Source organism: Leguminivora glycinivorella, chromosome 3 (assembly GCF_023078275.1).
Source record: "Leguminivora glycinivorella isolate SPB_JAAS2020 chromosome 3, LegGlyc_1.1, whole genome shotgun sequence".
Classification (NCBI taxonomy): domain Eukaryota; kingdom Metazoa; phylum Arthropoda; class Insecta; order Lepidoptera; family Tortricidae; genus Leguminivora; species Leguminivora glycinivorella.
In genome coordinates this window covers 20,264,853-20,291,268 of record NC_062973.1, presented here as the reverse complement: position 1 = coordinate 20,291,268, position 26,416 = coordinate 20,264,853, and the positions used below count along the sequence as shown (strand labels likewise).

The window sequence follows — 26,416 nt, the reverse complement described above, 5'->3', positions numbered from 1 at the left end:
ACATACCTACATACTGAACTATCATTAGCTTAATAAACCTATCGAACGCGCATGTGACACTGTTTGAGTTGCAGGCGTCCATAGGTTACGGTAACCACTTTACATCAGACGGGCCTTATGCTTGTTTGCCACTGACGTAGTACATAAAAAGATGGAAAGTCACATGAGTGAAAGTTTCCAAACATGACGAAATATGATTCTTGGTTACACATAATATTGTATGTACTATTTTTCTAAATAAATGATTGCAACGATTGCTTCATTGTTACACAACGATGGTAGTATACCGTACAACGAAATCTACAGATCCAACTGAAATCTTACTTTGTTTTGTAAACGATTGAACAAGAATTACGTTTCGAACAGTATGCGAGCGAAACCGCGGGCAAAAGCTAGTAAATCCTGTACTACTACGCATTACCTATTTATCTCATTTTATAACTAATATGGTTCTACGATCCGTTATTTAGCAAAACATAGAAAGTTTGAAATTTGGTGTTCTTCAACTGACCTTTTAATTTGTCATAGTATACTAGCAGTCTAAACAAAGTTTTACTATAATAATATTTTTCTCCTCAATGAAACTCCACAGAATATATTTATTATCATGGATGTTTCCCTTGTATACAAGCATGTTTTTATCCATTCAAATAGGCATATCGTCGCTTAGCACCCATAGCACAAAATTTGATAGGTTTGGGGCTAAGTTGAACTGTGTAAGATGTCCCCAATATTTATTTATTTATTTCATATTTATATAAAAAAAAGCATTAAGATTGAATGTAAACGTCAAATCACTGTCTCTATTTTATTATTCTACAATTCGTTCCACATAGTCTGCAGAGCCCCATTCATACTGGATAAATTTTAGTCGCATCCGGTCCGTCAAATGTCTTATGATCTATAGAGCCCTTTTGATTTTTCTATGGCAACATTTGCTATGCTGACGTCATTGCCACGTCATTACTGTCAGTCAGACAGAAATAAAAGAAAAATGGATGCCGTTCAGACGTACACGCATTATTTGGAACTGAAAATTACGTAATTTATCGACCTGCTGGCTTGTATTTGTTATAAATCATAAAAAAGTGAGTAATACATTAACTAAGTAATGATATATGTTGTTAGTAATGTGATAAATACAACACAAAATGTGTATAACGAATGTAATAAATAAATGCTTGTTTGGTTTTAGATTATGGAAAACATCATGAACAATAATGAAACAAACCGAACCTTTAGCTACAATAATAAAATGACCCCATGACGCCAGTGGAACTACGTGGTTTTCTTTCATGATGATTTGATGATACCATAATGGAATTAGCCAAGTTTTCGCCGTAAGTAATAATGTATTTAACTAACTGTCCATCACAAAGCAGTTCATAGTTTAGTTTAAACCTTGACTTGCTAAAATGGTAAAATGTTTTCCAATAGAGAGATTGTCTAATTCCTATAGCGCACTACAATAACATTCTAATTCTGGTCTTAGAGATGGAGAATTTTAGTAAGCCTACAACTTCCTATTTCTTATGTCCGCCTATTTACATGTTTCAGGTATTGGGTGCTAGATGCCCCTTGGAGTTAAGCCCCAGTGCCACTATACTACCTTACCAGTTATGTGTGGGTGTTGTAGTCCTAAGACACCCCGGAGGTACAAAGGGCCTTCACAAACTCACGCCACGCCTTCCTATCTTCAGCAACCCTCGTGACCTCGCTCCACCAGCTCAAACCTGCCAGTCGCAGCTCATTTTTCGACGGACCGCTTCCATGAGTAGACAAGGCACCGACGATCACGGCTTGCATCACCTGTACTGCTTCGTAATATGTAAGTTACACTTTTAATGTCTAATGATTCTGTAATCTGTTAACTAATCTCACCTAGTGTTAATAAAATTATTTGTATGCCTTGAATTATAAGGTACGGGTTCGAACCGCGACCCATTGTCCTTGAGAACTGTCATCTGATATTTGCCAGTTGCTTTTGAGTGAAGGAAATCATCGTGAGGAAACCAGACTAATTTCAATAAGACCTATTGAAAATTAGTGCCTACGCCAAATCCTGGAATTAGCTGTCAAGCAGACTCCATGCTTCCATGAGCCGTGGCAAACACCGGAATGATGCAAGGAGGTTGAATGAATTTTAAAGTTTGACCAAGCAATGTTGGTTTTAAGCAAAAATTGTATAAATGAAGAATGTAAGCATTACCGAATGTCAATAATAAGAATCATGCTTAGTTTGTAATCAAGTAGGCCTGTACAAAAATGCCCCTTCAATTTTTATTTATTTATTTAACTTTTATGTTGTTGTTAAGTCAATTATTTCTCTTTTATTCTATTTGGCTAAACTTTATTTCGATAATAGTTTAGTATGATAGAATTTGAAATTTATCCCGTAATTAAAATAGACCCTAATTAATAAAATGATCAAATACCTATTTAGTTATAAAATCTCTACCAATCTTATTCTTATAACTTATGCTTATAACTAGGACTTATTTCCTACTTAATTAATAAATATTTTCTTAAATTTTCCAGAGCATGCTGAACAATACTGCCATTATACTAGGATCAACGTCCTGCCCCTTCCCCGGCTGTGTACAAATTGGAACTCCATTTGCATGCCCCTTTGACTGAGCAACGTGTGTGTGTGTGCTCGAAACACATTCACTTGCAACAGAATGACTCCCAGGCTGACCTGGCTCAGCTCCTGTATGTCTGTTCTACATAGACAATGGTAAAATGTTTTATTTATTTATTTATTATTCTTTGGTTTACTCTAGGGTAAATAATATTGTTTGCCCTTATTCCTGATTCTAATAATAGCAAGTCTATTACAGACTGACTCCATTTGTTCATTCAAACTATTATACTGTGCACTATATTTGGCACAAACACTACTACTAAGTCTAAAATCTTAAGTCTAGCTTATCTACCTAACCAGTCAAATTGATCTATGCTAACTTACTGCATCCACTGATAACTGGTTCAAAAAATCAAACACAGACAGACGGATAATCTGACAAAGTCATAAATATAGGAAACCTATGATCAACTTACTCGCTCTATTTTATAGTATACTAGAATTAGTCTAATCACAATCTACTGATAAATATTTTAAAAAGCTTGCTCTTGGCAATTATGCTTTCCTATTGTAACCTTGGGTTATATTGTAGACTACTTCAGAGATAATATTATGTTTACAGGCTACATGCTACCTAAAGAACTGAAATTTTATAAACTCATTAAATGGGATGACAATACAATATTACAATATCATTGAAAGCCGACTTCATGAAGATGTCTTGACAAATAATGCAATTCATTATATGACTTGTTGACCTGTATGTATAAAAAGGATTGCACATCCAATAGTGGAATAGCAATATAAATGTGTATTTACCCTTCATTTTTGTTCCAGGTTTCAATGAAAGAGTGAAAATTCTTCTCCATGTACAATCACTTCTAACGCCTACACTGACTACACCAAATATGATCATCACTCAACGTGTCTCACATCAAGATACTTTTCAAAAGTCATCGAGAAGAGGAACATAATATCTTTTCCCATGGTTTCCTGAATAATCCTAACTAAAAGTTACTTCTCTATTCTATTTTTCCTGCATGGAGTGGCGCTTTTCCGTCTAATGGAAACGAAATGAACATATATGCTCTGGGTTTTTTTTTTTTTTGTGCACCTTTTCAATATTACTAATAAAGCATTTTGTGGGTGTTTCATTTACCACCTTCCTTCATAATTTTGCTAGTGTGTGATTCACCATATCCCTAATTATTAAATGCAATAGCTACTGCAATCTGTTCACTGATGGGAATCATTTCATGTTAACACAGCTTTGAATACTATCTTAAATAATGACTCAGACTGACTGTCAATAAAAATATTCCTAGCTATAAGCTTGCCTGAGGTTAATGAATGGTGTGCCTAACTCCTTACTTGAGTACACTTAAGTACTATGCTTAAATTCTAGATTGTATGTTCTTGACATTCTTGTCAATAAGCTACTTGAATGTTTGTCTCTTTCAAGTAATTATAATTTGTTCACACTTCAGTGGAAGACAACTAATCCTTAGTTGTTAGTAAGTATGAACGTGCTAATTGCTACTAGTTTCCCTATGATTATGAATACCATTACTTATTCTATTGTTAATCTCATTTAAAGATAAATCAAAATCAGATCAATGAGTTTCCCTATTAACAACTTAAGATTAAACAACCTCTATTTGTCAGTATAATCACAGCTAAAATAGATATTTCACAGCTTAACGCTTCTCTAGATCAATCATCATTTTATTTCCTAGTTTTTCTGTAGCTGATAACAACTTATCACTAATCAGTTGATAACACGGAAAAAGGGGAGAGAAGATAGTGAGATAAGAGTGAACATGATATTGTCTTGCTGTCAAAGTGACATCTACCATGATATGCGACACTGTTGACACATGAAGAATAGATTTTGACAAAATGTACTTAATCAAGTCTGTGTATCGCATACTGTCATTAATTTAGCTTATTCTGTTTCTTAAAAGAACATGCCAATACTAGCAACTTGTACATGACATATATACATACTACATGCCAAATCTAGTTAGAAATCAATTCCTACAGAGGCCCACAGAGCAAAGTACCTAAAATACTAGCAGTATTTCCTTGCTTATTTCTACTTAATTTAGTGAGACTGGCAGATATATTATAACCAACAGAACGGAAAATCTTGATTCACTAAACAGTAAAAGTTTCCCTTAACATAAAACATGTACAACGTTTTAATATTAAATTATTTTGATGTATCTAAGTATTTATAATCTTCCATGATATCGTTTTAAAGAACCCTCGACACAAAATTACCACAAGACAGTCGATCTGTGCGTAATTGCTTTCAGTAACGACTAATTTGTTTTAGTACAAAACTTTCCCAGTAGATAAATATAACCGATACCATTGAGGTTTTATTTTTGCTATAATCTCTTCATTATCGCAACAGAATAAATATTAGCTAGAAAACGAATAACTTTTCTAAATTTGCCATTCCAATTGAATTGTTTCATTGACAGCTGGTTTGACATTTTTACAATAGCCTCAAATACTTTCTTCTATCCCCGGTGTCCCTAGTCGATGACAGTTTTCTGCACGTGTTATCTCTTATCAGTCTGTACGCACGTTGTTGATCGATAATTATGTTATTGTTTACATACAATACCATGTGCACACGCGATTCCAATTATCGTATAAAGCCGCGTCCTAAGTTCGTAACGGGTAACGTTTATAAGTTTAGTTTATGCTAGAAGCGCAAACTGTCATTAGTTCTTTGAATAGTGAATTAAAGTGAAATAAAAATCTAATTAGATAAGTGATAAGCCTACAATGGTTTTAAAATTACACAGCTATGTCTAAAGTGAGTGAAATGTGTTGTGCAAAGTGCAATGTTTCTGTTTCAATATCGGATTGTAACTTTGTTTAAAAATCCAGGTTAGTGACCTTAAACTTACAAAACATACTTCAAAATGAAACGTATCTTAGAAAACTATCAATAGCTTGATTGCCCCTTAGACTATTACGCAGTGGTTAATAAGAATAGACGAATGATACAAAATTAAAATAAAGTTTCAGCATGAAGGATAGCAAGTTCCCAAAAAGGATATCTCATTCACAGCAACACTTTGTGACAACATGTCACTTGAATATGCTAACAATTGGACATATTTAGGGTCTATTACATCCTGCGGTCACGGTCTCCACTTTATAACACCCCGCTACCCCTTAATTAAATACACCCTAAATTACCTAACTTAAGTCCAAATTGTTAGCCCTAATTAAAACAATACACTATTAAAAATTGGCCATTAAAACAAATACTGTGATCGTCTAGTAAGTGGTAGGACCCCGTAGTTGTGCGTAGCAATCCAGATTCTTTTTACCTTTAGGAACTTGCTATTAGGGGTAAATTTAAGTTGATAAAACTAAGGCAGTAATATATTCACTTGAGGTATAATAAGCAGAGAGAACGACATTTGTGAAAGAATTTAGTGCGTTGAGATAAGAGTGTGCGAGATAGGTAAAATTGTGTAAGGAATATAAATACAGGAAATATATTAAAAATATATACAAGACATTATTTAAAATGGGGTTAATTGTTTCCGACCCACGAGTCCCTTATACGTAGGAATAATAGGTGTATAATATAACATAGCCTATTATAAGGACCTCGCTCGAGCATTTGGACAAACCAGGTTGCTGATTCAATTTATGTTTTATCAAACATTGAACAAATGGGATCCTTAGAACAAAAGTAAACTGATGTAAAGTGTCTTTGCACTACTTAAAAATGTACTACCATAGTAGTAGATATCAAATATTTAATCAAGGACCCTTTAATCCCAGTATAATTTTATATGTTTTGGGATGTTTCTGCAACCTAGTCCTCTACCGTCAGGATAGAAACTGCTCTGCCTACCCCTGGTCTATCAAGGAAACAGAATATCTATTTTGATACCCTTTATTGGGCCTATTCATTGACCTTCTTTTGATACTAAGACAAATACTTCATTGATCTAGCCTTTCGAACGACAAAACCCCAGACTCACACGCCATCCCATATATATATTTTGGTTCGGCCATAGCCATCGAAGGTTGTCCAAGATCACAAAATATAAATTCTATATGCGTGCAATTTCCCACGTTCCGAGTATAGTGGTCCATTGCTTGACATCGTGTTTCACTAGTCAATGCTAGAATTGTTTGATCTCCCAGACAACGATATCGTTAACCATATTATGAAAATGGAATGATGATTCCAAAGTCTGCCAATCTCGAGGCCAGTGTCAATGATTCAACTTTTGTGAACAATCTTATTTTTATATCAATGATTCTCCTTGATAGCGACAGGATCCTAACATCCATAGATGTCCTATGCCTCCCTAGTATTTAGTATTAGTATTAATTCCCACAAGTTATCCTTTAACTCTAATAAAGTTTACATGTTATGAACAATAAATAAAGTTATTAATCCTACTTTCATTGATATAGCAAAATTATCTTACTTAAGGATGAGACAATAGTATGAAAATCCTTCTAATCACCCAAAGAGATTCTAGCTAATAGAATGTGTATGTACATAAAGTAAATATGTGTAATATTTTATGTATCTATTTGTTATATATAGTAGTCATATTAGAGATACTCAGATCCGAATTTTAATTAATAATATTCCAAATTAACCGTTAGTGTTAATTGTATGTAATAAATAAATTGAAATTTGAACGACTTTAAATAATTACCACATAAATATAACATTCATGAATATCTTGTTCATATGAAATGAATAAGTACCACTATTTAAAATTATCACCTTCAAAAAATAGCACTAATCTAAAATTACAACTATAAACACATTCAAAATAAACAATTTGGACACTTACTTGTAGTCTTCTAGTCTACTTTACCAAGATACCTTCTCGCCAGTCTCCAACCTCTCAATCTTGTATCTCAAGTCCGCTTCCTACTTAAACTCCTGATGTGTTCCTTCAACGATTCCTAGTAACGATACTTGCCTACCTATCCCTCAGATGTGAACACCTCAACGTTCCCTCGCCGAATGATCCCTCTGACGCTGCGCTCTGAGTTTTATTGTCCCGATTTTAACGCATGCGCTGTGTTGTTTTATGGCAAATAGTGCCTGATTGTGCCAGTTGTGCCTAAAACGCCTATTGTGCCGGTTTTGCCTATTGTGCCTAAAACGCCTATTGTGCCGATTTTGCCTATTGTGCCTAAAACGCCTATTGTGCCGGTTTTAATTCCGAGAATTTCTATTTTTAATTTGTTGGAATTCCATTTCGTATGTAAGTTGTTTTCGTTTTATTTATTTGCAATTTTTAAGTTTTTATCTCTGTATGCATTTGTTTCTAAGCATAATTATTATAGTTATATCTTATGATTTGAACCGAGGACTGTGTGGTCCGTTACACAATATAGGCCTCCCATTGGTGGACAGTTGGACACTGGTGTCCTTTGGGGTTTGACTGCTTAATGCAGAACTGCAGATTGAAAATTCCTGCCATTGCTCTATCTTATAGTATTTCCTACTTTTTCAGAGATGGCGATGTTCCTAAATTTCCTAATGATACCTACCTATATAACTTGAAAAAGGACAGACAGAAATTCTGTGTCAAAAGTTTTACAAAAAGCCTGTAAGTAAACTTATTCAGTTTACTTATCCAGAAACTTACGGCTTCTCATATCAAGTGTAACGACCGCTCATTGCTCAAAGCTCAAAGTCAATTTAGTTGAAACACCGTAAAAGGACGCACCTGCCAGCAACCACAATCACCATCAATTATCTCATCTTTCATCCCTTTCTCTCTAAATACATTAGAAAAGGATATATGTATGTAATCTGAGATAGGTTTTTGCTGCATGCTTCTTATTGGATGCGCATCACATTTCTACTATAATTTGAACGTACAGATTACATGTTGGATGGTGCTTGCACTTGCCTGTACATTTGCATCTTCTGTATACAAGATTCTGAAGCAAACCTTCCTAAGTAATGAATAAATAACTCCGTGATGCAGTGTTAGGATCGAAGAATTACACCGAGTGCGTTTTTAGCGTAGGTTTGTACGGTCGAAGAAATTGAATGCTTAGCTATTAGCTTTTTCAGTATTTAGATTTATTTTAACACGCTTTTATTAGGTCGTCGTGTATGTAACTAACTATGTAATGGAATCTGCGGAGGCTAATTTAACCATCTTCCAAGGATCGTAGCGTAATGAAAATTGGCAGCTGTATGTAGTTCTGATGACAATACAATAATATGATACTGTTGAACTGATCTGATGATGGAGCCGGAAGATATGAACTGGAACTACATGATGGAACATCGTATCATAGCTGTTTTTGGGTTTCTTAGAAAAGTCTTGTAATGAACTTTGACTACGATTATGTTTCAAGGTCTGATGATGGAGCCGGAAGATATGAACTGGAACTACATGATGGAACATCGTATCATAGCTGTTTTTGGGTTTCTTAGAAAAGTCTTGTAATAAACTTTGACTACGATTAGGTTTCAAGGTCTGATGATGGAGCCGGAAGATATGAACTGGAACTACATGATGGAACATCGTATCATAGCAGTTTTTGGGTTTCTTAGAAAAGTCTTGTAATGAACTTTGACTACGATTAGGTTTCAAGGTCTGATGATGAAGCTGGAAGATATGACCTGGAACTACATGATGGAACATCGTATCATAGCTGTTTTTGGGTTTCTTAGAAAAGTCTTGAAATAAACTTTGACTAGGTACGATTAGGTTTCAAGGTCTGATGATGAAGCTGGAAGATATGACCTGGAACTACATGATGGAACATCGTATCATAGCTGTTTTTGGGTTTCTTAGAAAAGTATTGTAATGAACTTTGACTACGATTAGGTTTCAAGGTCTGATGATGGAGCCGGAAGATATGAACTGGAACTACATGATGGAACTTCGTATCATAGCTGTTTTCTGGTTTCTTAGAAAAGTCTTATAATGAACTTTGACCACGACTAGGTTTCAAGGTCTGATAATGAAGCCCGAAGATTGGCACTGGCATTCCATGATGGCATATCGTATCATAGTTGTGTTTGCGCTTGTGAGAAAGGCCGCGTAATGAACTTTGAACGTTACGTTTTCAACGTTATAACAAACCTATTATTGACCGAAGCGAAGCGAGGCCTAAGTTAGGTTAGGGTTTTCTTGCGACCCTTAAGTGCAAAAGTAAGGGGGGCTCGGGGGGCGAAGCCCCCCGCATAAAAGAAAGATCAACGTAATATTTAAAATAAGTTGGGTTAGGGTTTTCTTGTGACCTTTAAGAGCAAAGAAAGGGGGGCTTAAGAGCAAAAGTAAGGGGGACTCGGGGGGCGAAGCCCCCCGCATAAAAAAAAAGATCAACGTAATATTTAAAATAAATTAGGTTAGGGTTTTCTTGTGACCCTTAAGTGCAAAAGTAAGGGGGCTCGGGGGGCGAAGCCCCCCGCATAAAATAAAGATCAACGTAATATTTAAAATAAGTTGGGTTAGGGTTTTCTTGTGACCCTTAAGGGCAAAGAAAGGGGGGCTCGGGGGGCGAAGCCCCCCGCAAAAAAAAGGATCATCGTAGTATGTAAAATAAGTTGGGTTAGGGTTTTCTTGTGACCCTTAAGAACAAAACTAAGGGGGGTTCGGGGGGCGAAGCCCCCCGCAAAAAAAAAAAATATCAACGTAGTATTCAAAATAAGTTGGTTTAGGGTTTTCTTGTGACCCTTAAGAGCAAAAGTAAGGGGGGCTCGGGGGGCAAAGCCCCCCGCATAAAAGAAGATCAACGTAATATTTAAAATAAATTAGGTTAGGGTTTTCTTGTGACCCTTAAGTGCAAAAGTAAGGGGGGCTCGGGGGGCGAAGCCCCCCGCATAAAAGAAAGATCAACGTAATATTTAAAATAAGTTGGGTTAGGGATTTCTTGTGACCCTTAAGAGCAAAGAAAGGGGGGCTCGGGGGGCGAAGCCCCCCGCATAAAAGAAAGATCAATGTAATATTTAAAATAAGTTGGGTTAGGGCTTTCTTGTGACCCTTAAGAGCAAAAGTAAGGGGGGCAAAAGTAAGGGCTTTATCAACGAAAAATTTCACGCCACGCCAAGCCACTATCAGTCTTTTAGTTGCTTAGCGAACTGTCGCGTCCACGTTCCATAACCAGGTTCAACCCCACGCAAATATACTAGAGAGCGACTGAGAAAATTCAACTGTCTCTTTCCTACTCTGTAAGATGAAATCCTTAAGTTCTGTATTGCATTAATCTTCAAATTAGCGCAGCACTATGAAAAAAAATTTAAATGAATGACTTTATTGCGATAAACTTGGTACCTATACATCAGGTGGTATTAATTCTTATTAAGCAATAGCAATACGTGTTAAGCCACAAATGGCTTGCGAAATTCGCCTACTTGAAATAATATTTTTGTTTAAATTTTAAATATATTTCATTATTAACGACTAAAAAGTATAAAATAAATTTATAGTTTAAAAAACTCTAGAAAAACACGCTTTTATAAATGCACGTAAGCGCCAAAAATAAATTATGGATCGTTCAAGTTGTCTCTATTGCTGGGATGAAGAGTAAACTATGTGCTTTAAATTATAATATTTGATTGTAAAAGCGTGGGGCGCTGTAACAGGAAAAACTTTTTGTATAACTTGCTGAGAAATCAAGTTAAGCTATATTACGAGAAGCAGTTTACACAGATTGGCGCGCTAACTGGACTTGCAGCACGACTGCAGCGCCCCACGCTTTTACAATCAAATATTATAATTTAAAGCTCATAGTTTACTCTTCATCCCAGCAATAGAGACAACTTGAACGATCCATAATTTATTTTTGGCTTTTACGTGCATTTATAAAAGCGTGTTTTTCTAGAGTTTTTTAAACTATAAATTTATTTATGATAAGTGTATTCATCAACAATGAAGTCAATGGATTTCCTAAACCGTACTAATAGTACCTACATTAAATTTAAAATTCGATGCATGGCATAATCTATTACTGCTGAGTCTAGTAGAGGTAGTCTACGCTCAAACGCGTAGGCATTCGTCTGGTGAGTCAGCCTGTAATTCTATATCGGTTTTCCACATAATTACCTACAGTTTTCCAATGCGACCTAAATACGTCCATAGTAATAAAAATATTAAATACTGATTTTGTAATTAATTCGCTGTTTTACTAGTCATTCAAACGTAAAAAGTAGGTACTATTTATTTTCTGTAATGTTGTCAGTTGGGAGTCTCATTAGAAGTTTACAAAATATTACCGAAAAAATAAATACGATACGTTTGTCAATGTTTTGACTTAGCTTGACTAAACAGTTCTTTAGCGTATAGTACTAATATTGAAATTACTAATAGATCGATCGATAAGGCCTCACAAAAAAAGCGCCTCGCGTAGTGATAACAATACGCGGTCATTGCAAATCTTTCATTCTTCGTAGCGCGTAGTTGTTCTCTCTGTCGTTCTTCCGTATTGGTGCGACAGAAGTCAGGTGCCTTTCATTCGCTACAAAGCGATAAGACGATACAGGAGCAAAAATGCTATAATAGAAAGCTCCTTTCAATTTGGGAATTTTAGTTAAATATACTAGTGTTATTAACTAGATTTATCGAAAAAAAAATTGTCCAGTTCAGTTAAAAGATATTGCGAAAAAATCTTTAAAAATCGAGGTTCCGCTCTCGACTGTTTCCTCCTTAAAAACTTAATCAATCGTAACGAAATCTGAGGATCTGAATAAAAATTAAATTATCTGTGTCGGACCGTTTAGTTTTTTTGGCTAACTGTAACCAATTTTGAATACCACACCTTTTTTGCGCCATAATCAATAAGGCCGTTTTTGGAAGTTTTTGATGGGCTCTAGCGTCTTTATAAGAATATAAAAAAAAACCGGCCAAGAGCGTGTCGGGCCACGCTCAGTGTAGGGTTCCGTAGTTTTTCATATTTTTCTCAAAAACTACTGAACCTATCAAGTTCAAAACAATTTTCCTAGAAAGTCTTAATAAAGTTCTACTTTTGTGATTTTTTTCATATTTTTTAAACATATGGTTCAAAAGTTAGAGGGGGGGGACGCACTTTTTTTTCCTTTAGGAGCGATTATATCCGAAAATATTAATATTATCAAAAAACGATCTTAGTAAACCCTTATTCATTTTTCAATACCTATCCAACAACAATATATCACACGTTGGGGTTGGAATGAAAAAAAATATCAGCCCCCACTTTACTTGTATGGGGGGTACCCTAATAAAACATTTTTTTCCATTTTTAATTTTTGCACTTTGTTAGCGTGATTGATATACATATTGGTACCAAATTTCAGCTTTCTAGTGCTAACGGTTACTGAGATTATCCGCGGACGGACGGACGGACGGACGGACGGACGGACAGACAGACATGGCGAAACTATAAGGGTTCCTAGTTGACTACGGAACCCTAAAAATCAGTGCTCTATCTTAAAAAACCAAGGAGGAAATAGTCGAGAGCGTTTGTATGGATAATTGACCCCCCCTGAAGGCCATATCTTAACTCTAAGCGTTAACTTTGGCTAGGCCAATTGCGTGTTTTTGTTAAGCGCCAGTTTTTTGCCTGCCGAACCGTGCTAGCGAGTTATTAAATCTTTGCTGATAATTAACTACTTATACAGCCGACAAAACCATTACAAATTAACATTTACATGATTTATTGAACCGTTCGCGTTCGTTTCAAATTGCAAAATGTAGTGAACATATTACTTTATAAAAAAAATATTATAAGCTTCATATCTCCATCATTTTGATAAGTATGTCTACTATGAACTCTAAATTAAATAGGGACAATACCATATGTTTTACAATAGGGAACTTGACTGTACTTAAAATAAGATATTTTATACCATGCACGAAATAAAGCATCAGATAAATATAAGAAAAACATGGATAGAAGTTATTTTTAACCGACTTCAAAAAAGGAGGAGGTTCTCAATTCGACTGAATGTTTTTTTTTTTTTTTTTTTTTTTTTTGTATGTATGTTATTCGATATCTCCGAGAATCATGGACCGATTTTCAAAATTTTTTTTCATTCGATCAGGTATAACCCCGAGATGGTCCCATTGGCACCAAGTCGGGGTCTGATGATGGGATCTTGGAGAAATCGAGGGAACTCCTCAAATGTTATAGGCACATGTAATGTTTTTAGTGTATTTTTCAAAGGTACACCAGTATTTACGCCTGATGGTGATAACTTTATGTGGCTGAGCTGATGATGGAAGGTCAACTCCTCAATGGTTAGGAGTTAAAGGATAATTCTTTCACTACTGTACATATATTCGGACTGATACATAAAATATCAATAGGAACCACTAAAAATCAACAAATAAATAAACTTTTTAACAAAAAATAAAACCGCCTTCAAAAAAAGGCGCGTTACAAAACACGGAGAAACTAAAAAGCAAAAAATAATAAACCTTTGAATTCAGATTTCTTATCGGATTGCAATAATCTAAACATCCAAATTATAAACAAATCAATTATTTTTGGAGTCGGTACCAGCCTGCGTATGGTTGGGTGGTGCAAACAGGAATAGCAAGGCGATGAACACTGGTCTGGTACCGACTACAAAAGTAATTGATTTGTTTATAATTTGGATGTTTAGATTATTGCAATCCGATAAGAAATCTGAATTCAAAGGTTTATTATTTTTTGCTTTTTAGTTTCTCCGTGTTTTGTAAGGCGCTTATTTTTGAAGGCGGTTTTATTTTTTTTAAACCCAATTTTTATTTAATAGGTTAAGTAGAAATAAATAAACTTTGTTGACCGTGACGTCATTCAATTCGATTCCATATTAAATTCCATATTATCAAGACGTTGTAATTCGTTTTGACAGTAAGAGGCAAGTAGCCTATTGTAGTTATTTTAACTACCTTTAAAACTCCCGTGAGACTCAAACGTATGTCGATTGTCGAGCGTTATATCGATTAAAATATTTTAAATTGTAGTTATTTTATACAATGTTCAAATCTAATTATTGTCTTTGGTACCTTATATAAAGGATGATTGTGAACGGTAAACTATACCATAACCAACCTACTCATAACCCCATAATAGGTACTAATAACGCGATAAAACAAGCAGATTTTATCAGATCAATTAAGTCATTTATTTTAACTTCTGATTAGCAGAAACGTCTGCAATCGATGCCGTTAGGCTTAGAATAAATTTAAAAGTGGAAAATGTCTGCCTTGGGTGAGACTTGAACTCACGGCCTCTGGATCGATACTCCAGCGCTCTGCCAACTGAGCCACCTTACCTTGACCTTAGTAGTGGAAAATTTTGCTGGCTTGGTTGAAGTCTTGGTGGCTCAGTTGGCAGAGCGCTGGAGTATCGATCCAGAGGCCGTGAGTTCAAGTCTCACCCAAGGCAGACATTTTCCACTTTTAAATTTATTCTAAGTCATTTATACAATATACAGACATCTGACATTTGAATTATAAATAAAATTTAATGTTATCCTGTTGTCAAGTCGCAACAGCGCTGATTTAATTTAACCTTTAAACGTCGGGTGCCTAACAGTAATGATTGCGTGTTATTATTCAAATATTCATTCATGATCGTGATCATAACTATATCTACCGGAAATGTGCTGATCAATACAGACAATGTTACATAATAAGATGACGAGGAGCTTGTTTATGAGAACAACTTGAAGGAAGCTGCTGCTACCCTTTGAGATAATAGTGTTGTGTCTAACCTAACTTGGCTATTACCTACCTTATTTTTTATTAAATAATTATGATTGTCATTTTATCTAAATTGACGGGAAATATAAAAGACAGGGAGGAAAAGATGAAAGGACTTTGTTCACCAATGATACTAAGGCAAGCTAACAAAAAATGATTGTCATCAATCGTGTATCAGTTGTATCACTCTCGCTTTTTTTAGCCTTTCCTTACTAAGTAGTTTGAAAGTGAAACAACCTACTGTGATAAATGATAAAAGCGATTACATCTTGACCAACACAATGTAATGGTGGTCACTTGTCTCAGTGACATAATGAATTAATGATGATTTTTTTTAAATTATAAAATGGGCTTACTCTTGGCCACAGACTAGCCAAAAGCAAAGACATGGCCTACGATGGAGTGAGCTCGCCCAGAAGATGCCAGTTCAATGTTCACCCTTGATTTGAAGGTTGCCGGGTGGGATGACAATATCTGCCTTTTGCCTTTATTCATAGCGTGAAAAAAGAGACTGTTATTTATTTTAAGCACGTGGACAACGTCATCTATCATATCTGCTAAAGTGGCAAATCAAATGCATTATAAGTAATCTACAGTAATTTCACAGGATTTTTAGTAGTAGTAGTAGTAAACAATTTATTGTACAGAACAAATTACATGTACAGAGAATAATTATAACGGTTATGTACAAAGGCGAGCTTATCCCTTTAAGGGATCTCTTCCAGCTAACCTTAGAATAAATGTTGGATGGAAATGATGGAATGGATTTATGAAGTCAATCAGTTTGAAATTGATATGATTCATACATACTGAATACTGAATAGACGTCATGCGCAAAAACTGTCTTTCAGACTCACACTAAACGTGGTTATAAAAATAAGTGGTCCCAAAACAAATATAAGTTAGTCTGAAAAAAAAAAAGACTTTCAGTCTATTCATGCCGATGAAGATAGCAAAATATATATAATAAAAAAAAAAAGCTGAGACAAGAACTACAATGCAGTCTCAATTAAGTGGTGTTCTGTTTTGATGAGTTCCGTGACTTGACCTTTATAGTTAATAGGTACAGATTTAATGGTGGTGGTGCCTCTTGTTCACTAGTCATCGTTTATAGCTCCTTAGCATTCAGTTATATAGATAAGATAACAAGACATTTTCAAAATCTTCTCTTCGTCGATATCTTCTATTCTTTTCTGCATTGTTGCATGCTTTTCATCACACATTCACAGTTTGAGTTTAAAAATCAAATCCTATCTTAAGTTATGATGTGCAACTTTCCAAAAAAATCTTAAATTTCTTTAAAAAAGGGAATTTATTTTATGAAATGAAAAGTTTCCATCCATACAATTGTCCATTCAAAGAATGGAAAGTTTCCGAAGTTATCCTATGTGAACATACCAGAATTTTGGAAACTTTCCGTCGGCACATCAGTAATCTTAGATTCTTTTCCGGTCGACAAAATACTGGGCTCACATTCGTCTTCTCAACTCCCAATTATGAATGATGAATGAAATTGTTATGTTGATTTAAAGGCACTATTGTTTAAAACTCTTTATGCTACATCCGAATACAAGTACCTATTGGAGCCATTCAAAAAGTTTTTATTTACATAATACATATATTATATTCTTGCATCAGCAAACATTAAAAATACGGCAATTAAAGCTGCCGTTCACGATATTAATCCTTGAATGAACCGATAGCAATAGATCGAGGCAGGACGAGTGTAATTGCTCGAATTAACATTAAATCGTTTTATCGTAATAGGTCATGACTTCAAAAATAGATTCTCGACGATTTCATAAATGTATAAATGTAACTTAGATTCGTTTTTTACGCGAGACCGGCTTCAGGTGGACTTCAGTCATGAAGTTAACATTTTATTTATTTGAGAGTGTAATAGGATTATGACGCGTGAATTTTCCAAATCTAATGTCTTGAAAGCAATGACAATACGAACCAAGGCATGCATGCTTACCGCGTTTTGTTAAGACGATACAGGAGGGATTAATTAAGTTAATTATTAAGTATGATAATTATAATTTAGCTCTTAGTGTATTTTAATTTAATTAATTTAATGTATTCTAATTTTAATTTTAATAATATAATTATGATCCTATGTTGGTCGCAAAATAAATAAATGAAATGAAATGAATTCTCCATACAAACGCTCTCGACTATTTCCTCCCTGGTTTTTGAAGATAGAGCATTGATCTTTTCAACACAGATTATTATTATTTTTAATCTGTACGTGTCGGACAGTTTTGATTTTCTTGATATTTTTATTTTTAAAGACGCTAGAGCCCATCAAAAATTTCCAAAAACGGCCTTGTTGATTATGGCGCAAAAAAAGGTGTGTTATTCAAAATTGGTAACAATTAGCCAAAAAAACTAAACGGTCCGACACAGATAATTTAATTGTTATTCAGATTCTCAAATGTCGTTGCGATTGATTAAGTTTTGAAGGAGGAAAAGTCGAGAGCGGAACCTCGATTTTAAAGATATTTTTCGCAATATCTTTTAACTAAGTTGTTCTGAATGGACTAGTATATAGTATATGTAACTCCTCCTTTCCATTTTAGCATTTTCGCTCCTGTAGCGTCTTAAGTTATTGACTTAGTTACTAAAATTTCTAGTACATAGTTAATTAGGTAGTCGTATTTACCTATAAGTCCTTTGCCGTGTAAATGTCAAATGCCACGGACATAAGGCACTGGTCCCACCGCGAGCTAGTAAGCTATGAGCTATCGGCTATAAAAACGAACAAAAGATAATCACTCCCGTGCAAATAAAAGAGACACGGCGATGTTTATTTATAGTTACTCGCCCTGCGGTGAGCTATTAAAATCGCCGTGTCTATTTTATTTGCACGGGGGTGCTTATCTTTTGTTCGTTTTTATAGCCGATAGCTCATAGCTTACTAGCTCGCGGTGGGACCAGTGCCTAAATTCCTACTGTAAATATAGCGTTTATAATAACTATAATTAGATATTTTTCTGGTACGAACGAAGTGACACTTCCTTCCGATATTTAGTTCATCGATAACTTACATTATAATAAGGTAAAATACCCCATAATGGACGGTGATGCCATTATGGACAAAAAAACACAAATCCTTAAAAATGAGTATCTAAAATAAGTTTCTAAAAACTGACGGCTATGAACCATAAACTAGAGTTGTAGAGCTGTTTCATTTTGAAGTTTCAATTAATTTGGTTATTTCTGAAGGATTTGGCGACAAGATAAAATTCACCAGTTTACTGAAAAATATATCAAGACGAATTCTTAGTAATGTTGCTAAGAGAGTTGAGTTCATGTATAAAATAATAAAAAAATAACGCACGGTGTAATCTTGAATGCGTTTTACTTACTGCATTAAGCATGAGATAAGGTATAAAACATACTAGTTTGTTGCTCCAAAGATATAAAGAAATGACGTTATTTTGCGAGTGTCCATTACTGGACCCGAAAAACTGCGTACCTCCTATAATGGACAAGGAACAATTTACAAAACCAAAATTTACAAGAAACAATCCTATGTTAAAATAACCCAAACTAATTGTATTTGTGGTGTATAAAATTGACTCATTGCGTATCAGTTGGCTTTAAAAGTAAAATTTTAAACTTATTTCACTGTCCATAATGGGGGATCCATTACTGGAGAACTGCCGTCCATAATTGGAGAAAAAACACCTAGTTTTAATTTGTTAACTATCAAGAAACCAATACGAGTATCTATTCTGCAATACGCTTGAAATGTAAAAGAAGGATAGGACATTCAAGATTTAACACGCTTAGCCGTAGAATTTTTACATTTATCAGTGAAATATCAAAAACAGGCGAATTTTTTTCTTAAACTGTCCATGATTGGGTCCGTCACCTTATGTCATTAATTATTGCCGTGGCACTGAATCTTGAGTAGTTTCATGTGTTCTGCCTACCCCGTTTAGGGAGTATAAGCTTGAATTTATGTGTATCTAAATTTTTTTTATTAGAAAAATGTCACATATTTGAAAATAAATGGAGAATAATAATAAAACGAATCATATTTTAATAGTTTACATAATTTCTTACATGATTATTCATGGTTTTAGAGATTATTATTAGGGGTAATTAACCTTATGTAAGGCTATTTATCGATAAAAGGATTGTCGATGTTTTTATTTTGTCAAGAACTAACAACTTGACGTTCGTGCCAGAAAAATATCTAGGTATTTAATAACACTGCCACACTGTCACCTCAATTGCAGCGCAGCGCAGAGCAACTTTGACCCGCAAACAAATGTCTTTTCAAAAAGGCGCATATCCCTATGAACTCCATACAAAAAGAAGCCTTTTAATGAGACACTTCTCAAATGCTACATGATCCGCTAAGTGCAGTTGAAACGTTGAAACTGTTGAAAGTCACTTACTAAAGCATTTTCATGGCGAGCAAGTCCTCCGGCCTTGTGGCACTTTTGTCTTTTTATTTTTTCCATCTTTTCCGCGAAGCTCGTCATGCCAGGTACATTGCGATTGCAGTGATAGACTTTAATAACATCGACACGGAGGCGAATCAGTTTTAATAACAACTGTCATGTTACTTTTATGTATATCCTTCTGTATACTGTGTTCTTCACGAGAACGCATGCGTTGACTCGTATCGTAATGCTCGTAATGTGCCATGGTATTGATACGATATACCCTTTGTGCATCAGAAGTTTTATAGTGAGAAATGATTTGTGAAACTAGTTAGCAGTATTTTTTTAAAACCAAATTGGGTGTTTGGGTGACGTGAGTCAATTAAGTTTTCCGGAGTATTATTGCGACTTATTTCCCTGCCAAGTTGCTTATGATAAGACTTTCTCGATGTTGCTCCTCCAAAATTTATCGGTCAAAGCCGCTAAAGGACTAATTATCATAAAAGACTATAGTCATCAGTCAGTGGTCATAAGTAAAATATTGTCATTGATAAAGCAATGTCGCTAACATACCAATGACAATGTATAATATCTCCCCAATCCTCGTCACGTCTTTAGCATTTAGTCGAGACAACGAGTCATTCCTCGATATTGCATATAAGTATTTACTGTGATAAAAGGAGTCGACATTAAGATAAAGCACGAACGGGTCTGTTGGTGACAATAATGACAGTTGACAATCATTTTATTTGTTAGGATGCGAGGAGTAAGATAACGGGCGTTGAACGCTGCACCCTGAGGGCAAGAGGTGGCGATCTGGCGATAGACTTGGGCATGGGCAAGTGTCGAGGCCGGGAGCCAGGGAGTGGTGGCAGCGCTCGCGCTCAGTACTCACGCGCACGTCAACTCGCGCGCGCGCCGCCCGCTCACCGCGCCACCTTATCGACCATCGAAAGTATCGAAACACCGGAGTGCCTCATGTTCGGATTGGAAAGTAAACAAGTGATGCTTCGATAGTGGACGTCGCAGACACTGCGGCGCCGAATACCCATGTGTGTCCTATCCTTGGAGATAACGTGATGTGACATCGATAACGTGCTTGTGTTATTGTGAAAGTGCAGCTAGTGCCCTGTGACAATGTTGAATTGCACCGACCTGGAATGCATCCTGCACCACCACCATTACTATGCGCACCTGCATCACATTCATCATTTGCAGAATGCGCAAGACACAGGTAAGTCTAGAATTGTCTTCGTGTCGAACAATCGGAACGCATTCACAATGACGCTGTTTGTTTAAGAAAGCGTTGGTTAATGATAACAATCGGCTGACTTCTGGGTCTTAAGATCTTAGGTTTTAAAAGCGCAGGAATTTCCAGTACGTACCTACTTCTGACCAGGTACCACTTTATAGAGAACGTTGGTAACAGTGGTAACTGTTGGAAAATGATATTGCAGTTGTTATCAGTACCACAGAAATTGACGATATTGATAAAAAACTAAATTGGCAAGACTATAAGTTACTACTCAGTTACAACACTTTCTTAATATATATAAGAAGACAAGTAAGGTGGTTTAAGTAATAAAGAGACCATTACCAAAACGAAGTTTGGCACAACAATTAAAAGAAAAGTTGCTAAATAATATGCTGTAGGGAGTTGTGTTATCTTACATCAGATTTAATTGAAGGTCGATCTCTATAATTAAATAAACAGACGTCAAACATTTTACTTCTTATGTTATATTTAAGTATTTTGAGGAATAACTGCTAGCCGTTCGCCTATTTTGATAAGCGAGCACAACATGCGAATTATCGCGCTGATGAAACATGTTAGTAGCAACTACATAACGATCTTGACCTTTGAAAACAATGTAAATATGAATTTGGCGCATTTTAGGAGTTAATGGACGACTGAAACGAACGTGCTGCAATCAAACTACTGCTACATATCTACCGTATCTGCCTTTAAAAACTACTTCAAAAGTGCACTTTTTTACATAAGAGCTAGGTCTACAATTGAATGAGATTGAAATGCACCGACGGCGGATATATTGAGCGCTTCAATCGCAGGTGTTAGAGCATCACGCAACGTTGGTTGTCGGTTTTCTCTCAGAGGCGATTGCGATTACTTAAATTGGTATTGATTTTGACATTAACGCTGTGCATCCTGCTCAAACTAATACACTAGTGCAAGCAAGATGCACATGGATAAATATCAAAAGAATATCATATTTTACATAATCTAATCTCCGTATGTCTCTGTTAAATCATTTCGTCGAGTGACTTTGTACTAGCGGTGCGAAATGTACCAAATATTTTGTTCAAACAGTCGTTTTCTCTTCGCTAACAATATTTACGAACTTTCTTCTGAAACAAACTAATTGTGTGGAAAACTCCGCCTATGGGGAAAACAGGATATGCATACGAGTATGCATTATGTATGTATATTGCATAGCCGTGATATTTCATGCCCATGTTATCTTTTTGAAATGTTATGGTAAGTGTTATTTGTTTACGGTTTGGAGAATTGCTAGTTGACATTTAGTTTTGATTTGTCACGTAGGTATACTTAAATAAAGAAAAACTTTACTGGAAAACGTTGAATTGCAAATATCGCACCTGAGACTTAAATGAGATTTTAATTTGGATAGGTACCTAAAATAAGCTTGGGAGTACGCAATAAATATAAAATCATATACAAATTTACGAAAAATTGTAACCAGTTTTACGAGGAAAGGACACAAAATGCCAACGAAATACAGATCAACGACCTCAAAGAATTTAAGCAAAATCAATATTTCTTTTAATTTCACCTTACACAATATGGCGATGCAAATATTTCATGTAACACGCTTCGAAACAAACCTAAATGCATTAATGAATTAGGACTTAATGAATGTAGATTAAGGCAAATCTGTTAGATAATGACTTGAACCATTTGTTAATGGCAAGAGTTGTCTATTGATATATAAGACATATTGTACTTATGTCTGTGACAACATCGCGAATATCGTGATGAAAGATTCGATGAAAAATAATATTTTTAATTTAAATTACACAACATAAACAATATTAGAAACACATTAACAATGTAAATAAAAATGGCAACACCCGGTGGGTACAGTCACCTGCATTAATATGATACCATTTGAAGCACGCATTAATATGTGAAACGCTGTTATGTATTTACGAAGAAAGATCGTGTTTATTTTTGCCGCCTTCGTTGTACTGTAACAGTCAGTGGCCGGAGACTGTAGGTAGAAGTACCTACTTTAAACATTAGCGATCTTCCGAGTCTTTATACAGCGCGTAAACCTAATAAGGGCGATAAATGAAACCAGGCATATAATTCAATATTGTTATCATTAATTAAGAAGTGTTTTTGAGTTACTTTTAATTTTCACCCCATAATGAATTTTTGAAAAAATTCCCAGCAGCAATGTACTGTAAACGTGGTTGCGATGACAATCAATGACAACTGTCAACAAGCAGTTAACACGAGTGTGTTTGTATTACGTTGCGGGCCGAATTATTTTGTATGGATAAAAAAAATATTTCAATTTTAAGTAAAAGTTATCTAATTTCATTTTTAGGGTTCCGTAGCCAAAATGGCAAAAACGGAACCCTTATAGTTTCGTCATGTCCGTCTGTCCGTCTGTCCGTCTGTCCGTCTGTCCGTCTGTCACAGCCGATTTACTCGGAAACTATAAGTACTACAGTGATGAAATTTGATGGGAATATGTGTTGTATGAACCGCTACAAAATTATGACACTAAATAGTAAAAAAAAGAATTGGGGGTGGGGCCCCCATACATGTAACTGAGGGATGAAAATTTTTTTTTCGATGTACATACCCGTGTGGGGTATCAATGGAAAGGTCTTTTAAAATGATATAAAGTTTTCTAAAAAACATTTTTCTTAAAGTGAACGGTTTTTGAGATATCAGCTCTCAAAGTCGTAAAAAGTATGTCCCCCCCCCTCTATTTTTATAACTACGGGGTATAAAATTCTAAAAAAAATAGAGGTGATGCATGCTAATTAACTCTTTCAACGATTTTTGGTTTGATCAAAGTATCTCTTATAGTTTTTGAGATAGGTTGATTTAACTGTAATTTTGGTTAAGTTATTGTGCTTACACTGAAAACGATGGCTGAACATATTTGCTGCTACGGAACCCTTTGTGCGCGAGCCCGACTCGCACTTGGCCGGTTTTTATGTCCTATACTCACCACCGTTAAGAGGTTCGCCCGTATTAGGTTTACACCCTGTATACACACAACTTTAGCGCAAAATACGACGTAGTAAAATTACCGAATGCTAACACAGGGCAATTAATTGCCACTTTTTTAAATTTGCGATATATCGTATCAAAACGTATTTTGATAACACATTATTAAGTCATTAAAAGTGTACATTATGGTAATGTCACAATATTTGCAATGTCACGAGCCAAAACGTACATGGAATTGCGTCACCGCAATGTTTCTTATATGAAACTATGTATTTAAAAAAAAATAAATAAAGCCTTACCAATTGTGTAAATAGCAGTCGGCGTCATTTAAAAATATCATTGTGTATTAAATGATTAACATATTTTTCACCACACCAACTGGTAAAGATCAATTTTGCTATTCGAAAACGGATAGCAAAATTGCATTTTATCCGCAAGAGTGCAAAGTAATTTCATACAAATTTTAACTTGATGCCTTGAGCTGGCTGGTAGAATTTACCTACAAATAATTAAAAAAAAAAACGAATAATTATTTTGAATAAATATTGAATTAGATTGCTGGATTTGATTTTAATTGATGTTTTATAGTCAGTTTGTTCGTGTTGCTGTGGTGAACAATTTTGTGTTTCACTCGGTGGCAAAGTTTGTTTAACCTTCGTGCCTTGATTTCGCAACGCTCAAGATTCCACTTTTTGAACCACTCGCTACGCTCGCGGTTCAATATTGGAATCTTTCGCTTGCTCAGGTGTCAATATTGGCACGTGAGGTTAAACAACTACTTTGCCCCCTTGTAAAACAAATAATAACTATTAAAGTTTATTATATAAAGGTGCAATTGAAAATTATTTCCAATAAACACCTATTGATGTGAATTAATGTCTGCATGAAACGCACTGAGTAAGTACTTATATTGATTTATTACATATTTACACACTGGTATTGTTATACGCCCATGTCACATTGAAAATAAATATTAATATTATTAGACATTCAATGACTCCATAGAACCAAAATAGTGCGCCAAACACTGATTGTGATGTTAAGGGCTTTATCACACTTGCGATTTGCGGGCGATTTGAAAGCGAAGCGAGTGCGCAGCGTGTTCGCCGCGACATCCATTGCAACAAAGATTATATGAAACGAATGCAAGTGAATGATAATTATGACGTCCGATAGAGAGGTATGGAGAGGTAATAGAAAGACACATGCTGCTGCGCCGACCCCAAGTATCTAATTGGGATTAGGCAAGCAAATGATGATCCCGATACCGCCGATACCATATGCCTGAGGTATCTGAGGTATCTCTTTCTATTTTATCCAGGACCGGGACAAGTACGAGACTCATGTCCGAGAAGAGAGGCCTATGCTCAGTTTGCTCTGCAGTGTGCGATACAGGGCTAATGAATCGATGAAGAAGATGAGACTTACAATAAACTACAAATTTAAATTAAGTAGTTACCTAGCAATGTCATTTACGGTTACATAAAGTAGAAATGCTTTCAATAGCCTTGATATGATTAGAACGCAAACAATATAATTTACCGTAAAATCGTAATCATTCACGCCTTTTAACACAAAGAACATTTTCCTATAAAATTTGATTCATTCAATTACTATTGACTTTCAATCAAAATTAAGTCAGACATAACCATAAGTATTTGATAAACGGTTGGTATCATTATTATAATAACAATATATTTATTTTAAGAAATACGTTACAAGAAAACAATAGGCTACTATCTAATTTGGCAGAATAAATGATTGCCTTCTGTAATATTTGACATAAGAATCCAGTATTTTGATTTTGGGTATTAACTGTGCACGATGGCTAAGTATTTTTAATTCAAAAATGTGAGTAATTTTTTTTTAATTTCGGCCACCGAAAACGTCGTCAGTCGTGTAGTGACGTCATAGAATTCATGTCAAATCAGTCACTGACATAATGACCTTTATGCCTCGTACTTAAAGTGTCAGAAAGTGTTGTTTTCGCACTGAATGACTTCATTCGCAGAAAATCTATAGATGAACATGGCTGATGTTGTTTTTGGCCTGATTACGTAAAAGTATTATTTAAAAATATTTTTTGCGGTTTATAATTCATAATAAAATATAGTGATATTTTTTTTCGGTTAATTGGACAGTAAGTAATAATATAAGACAAACTTTAAAAAAGGGTCAAGTAGCCTATTCTATGGCCCCCACTTGGCTCAGCCTGTAACGTGGGAACCTAATAATTATTCATACTATTTATTTGTATTATTGTATTAATCATACAATGAGTATATCAATATATTTACCTGATTTGCTGTGAAGTCACTATATTTCTGCGGTAGCGCTTAATTGCCACGATCTCTATAGTAACACTATCATAGTGTTGGCTAATACTTGTACTAGGAATATACATATTCTGTGGTAATAGTATACACAAACTACTAAGGAACAATGGTCGTCTGAGTTGTCCTAGTGCTCTTAAAGCAAAAAGACTGATTGATCTGCGCAG

The 26,416-nt window shown here is 35.2% G+C and overlaps 1 protein-coding gene and 1 long non-coding RNA gene across 2 annotated transcripts in view; both read left to right on the top strand.

The window, feature by feature from the left end:
- The first annotated feature begins 297 nt into the window (after positions 1–297).
- Positions 298–4,096, top strand: LOC125224693. Its single transcript, XR_007176900.1, has 5 exons — positions 298–1,088; positions 1,196–1,340; positions 1,558–1,828; positions 2,539–2,737; positions 3,422–4,096. It is a non-coding gene; the product is annotated as an uncharacterized LOC125224693 (long non-coding RNA).
- A 16,575-nt stretch (positions 4,097–20,671) lies between these two features.
- Positions 20,672–26,416, top strand: part of LOC125242691 — a 346,473-nt gene continuing 340,728 nt past the window's right edge. Inside the window, exon 1 of the mRNA XM_048151563.1 lies at positions 20,672–20,919. Coding sequence (XP_048007520.1) covers positions 20,823–20,919 — 97 coding nt within the window. The 5' untranslated portion in view covers positions 20,672–20,822. The remainder of the gene's footprint in view (positions 20,920–26,416) is intronic.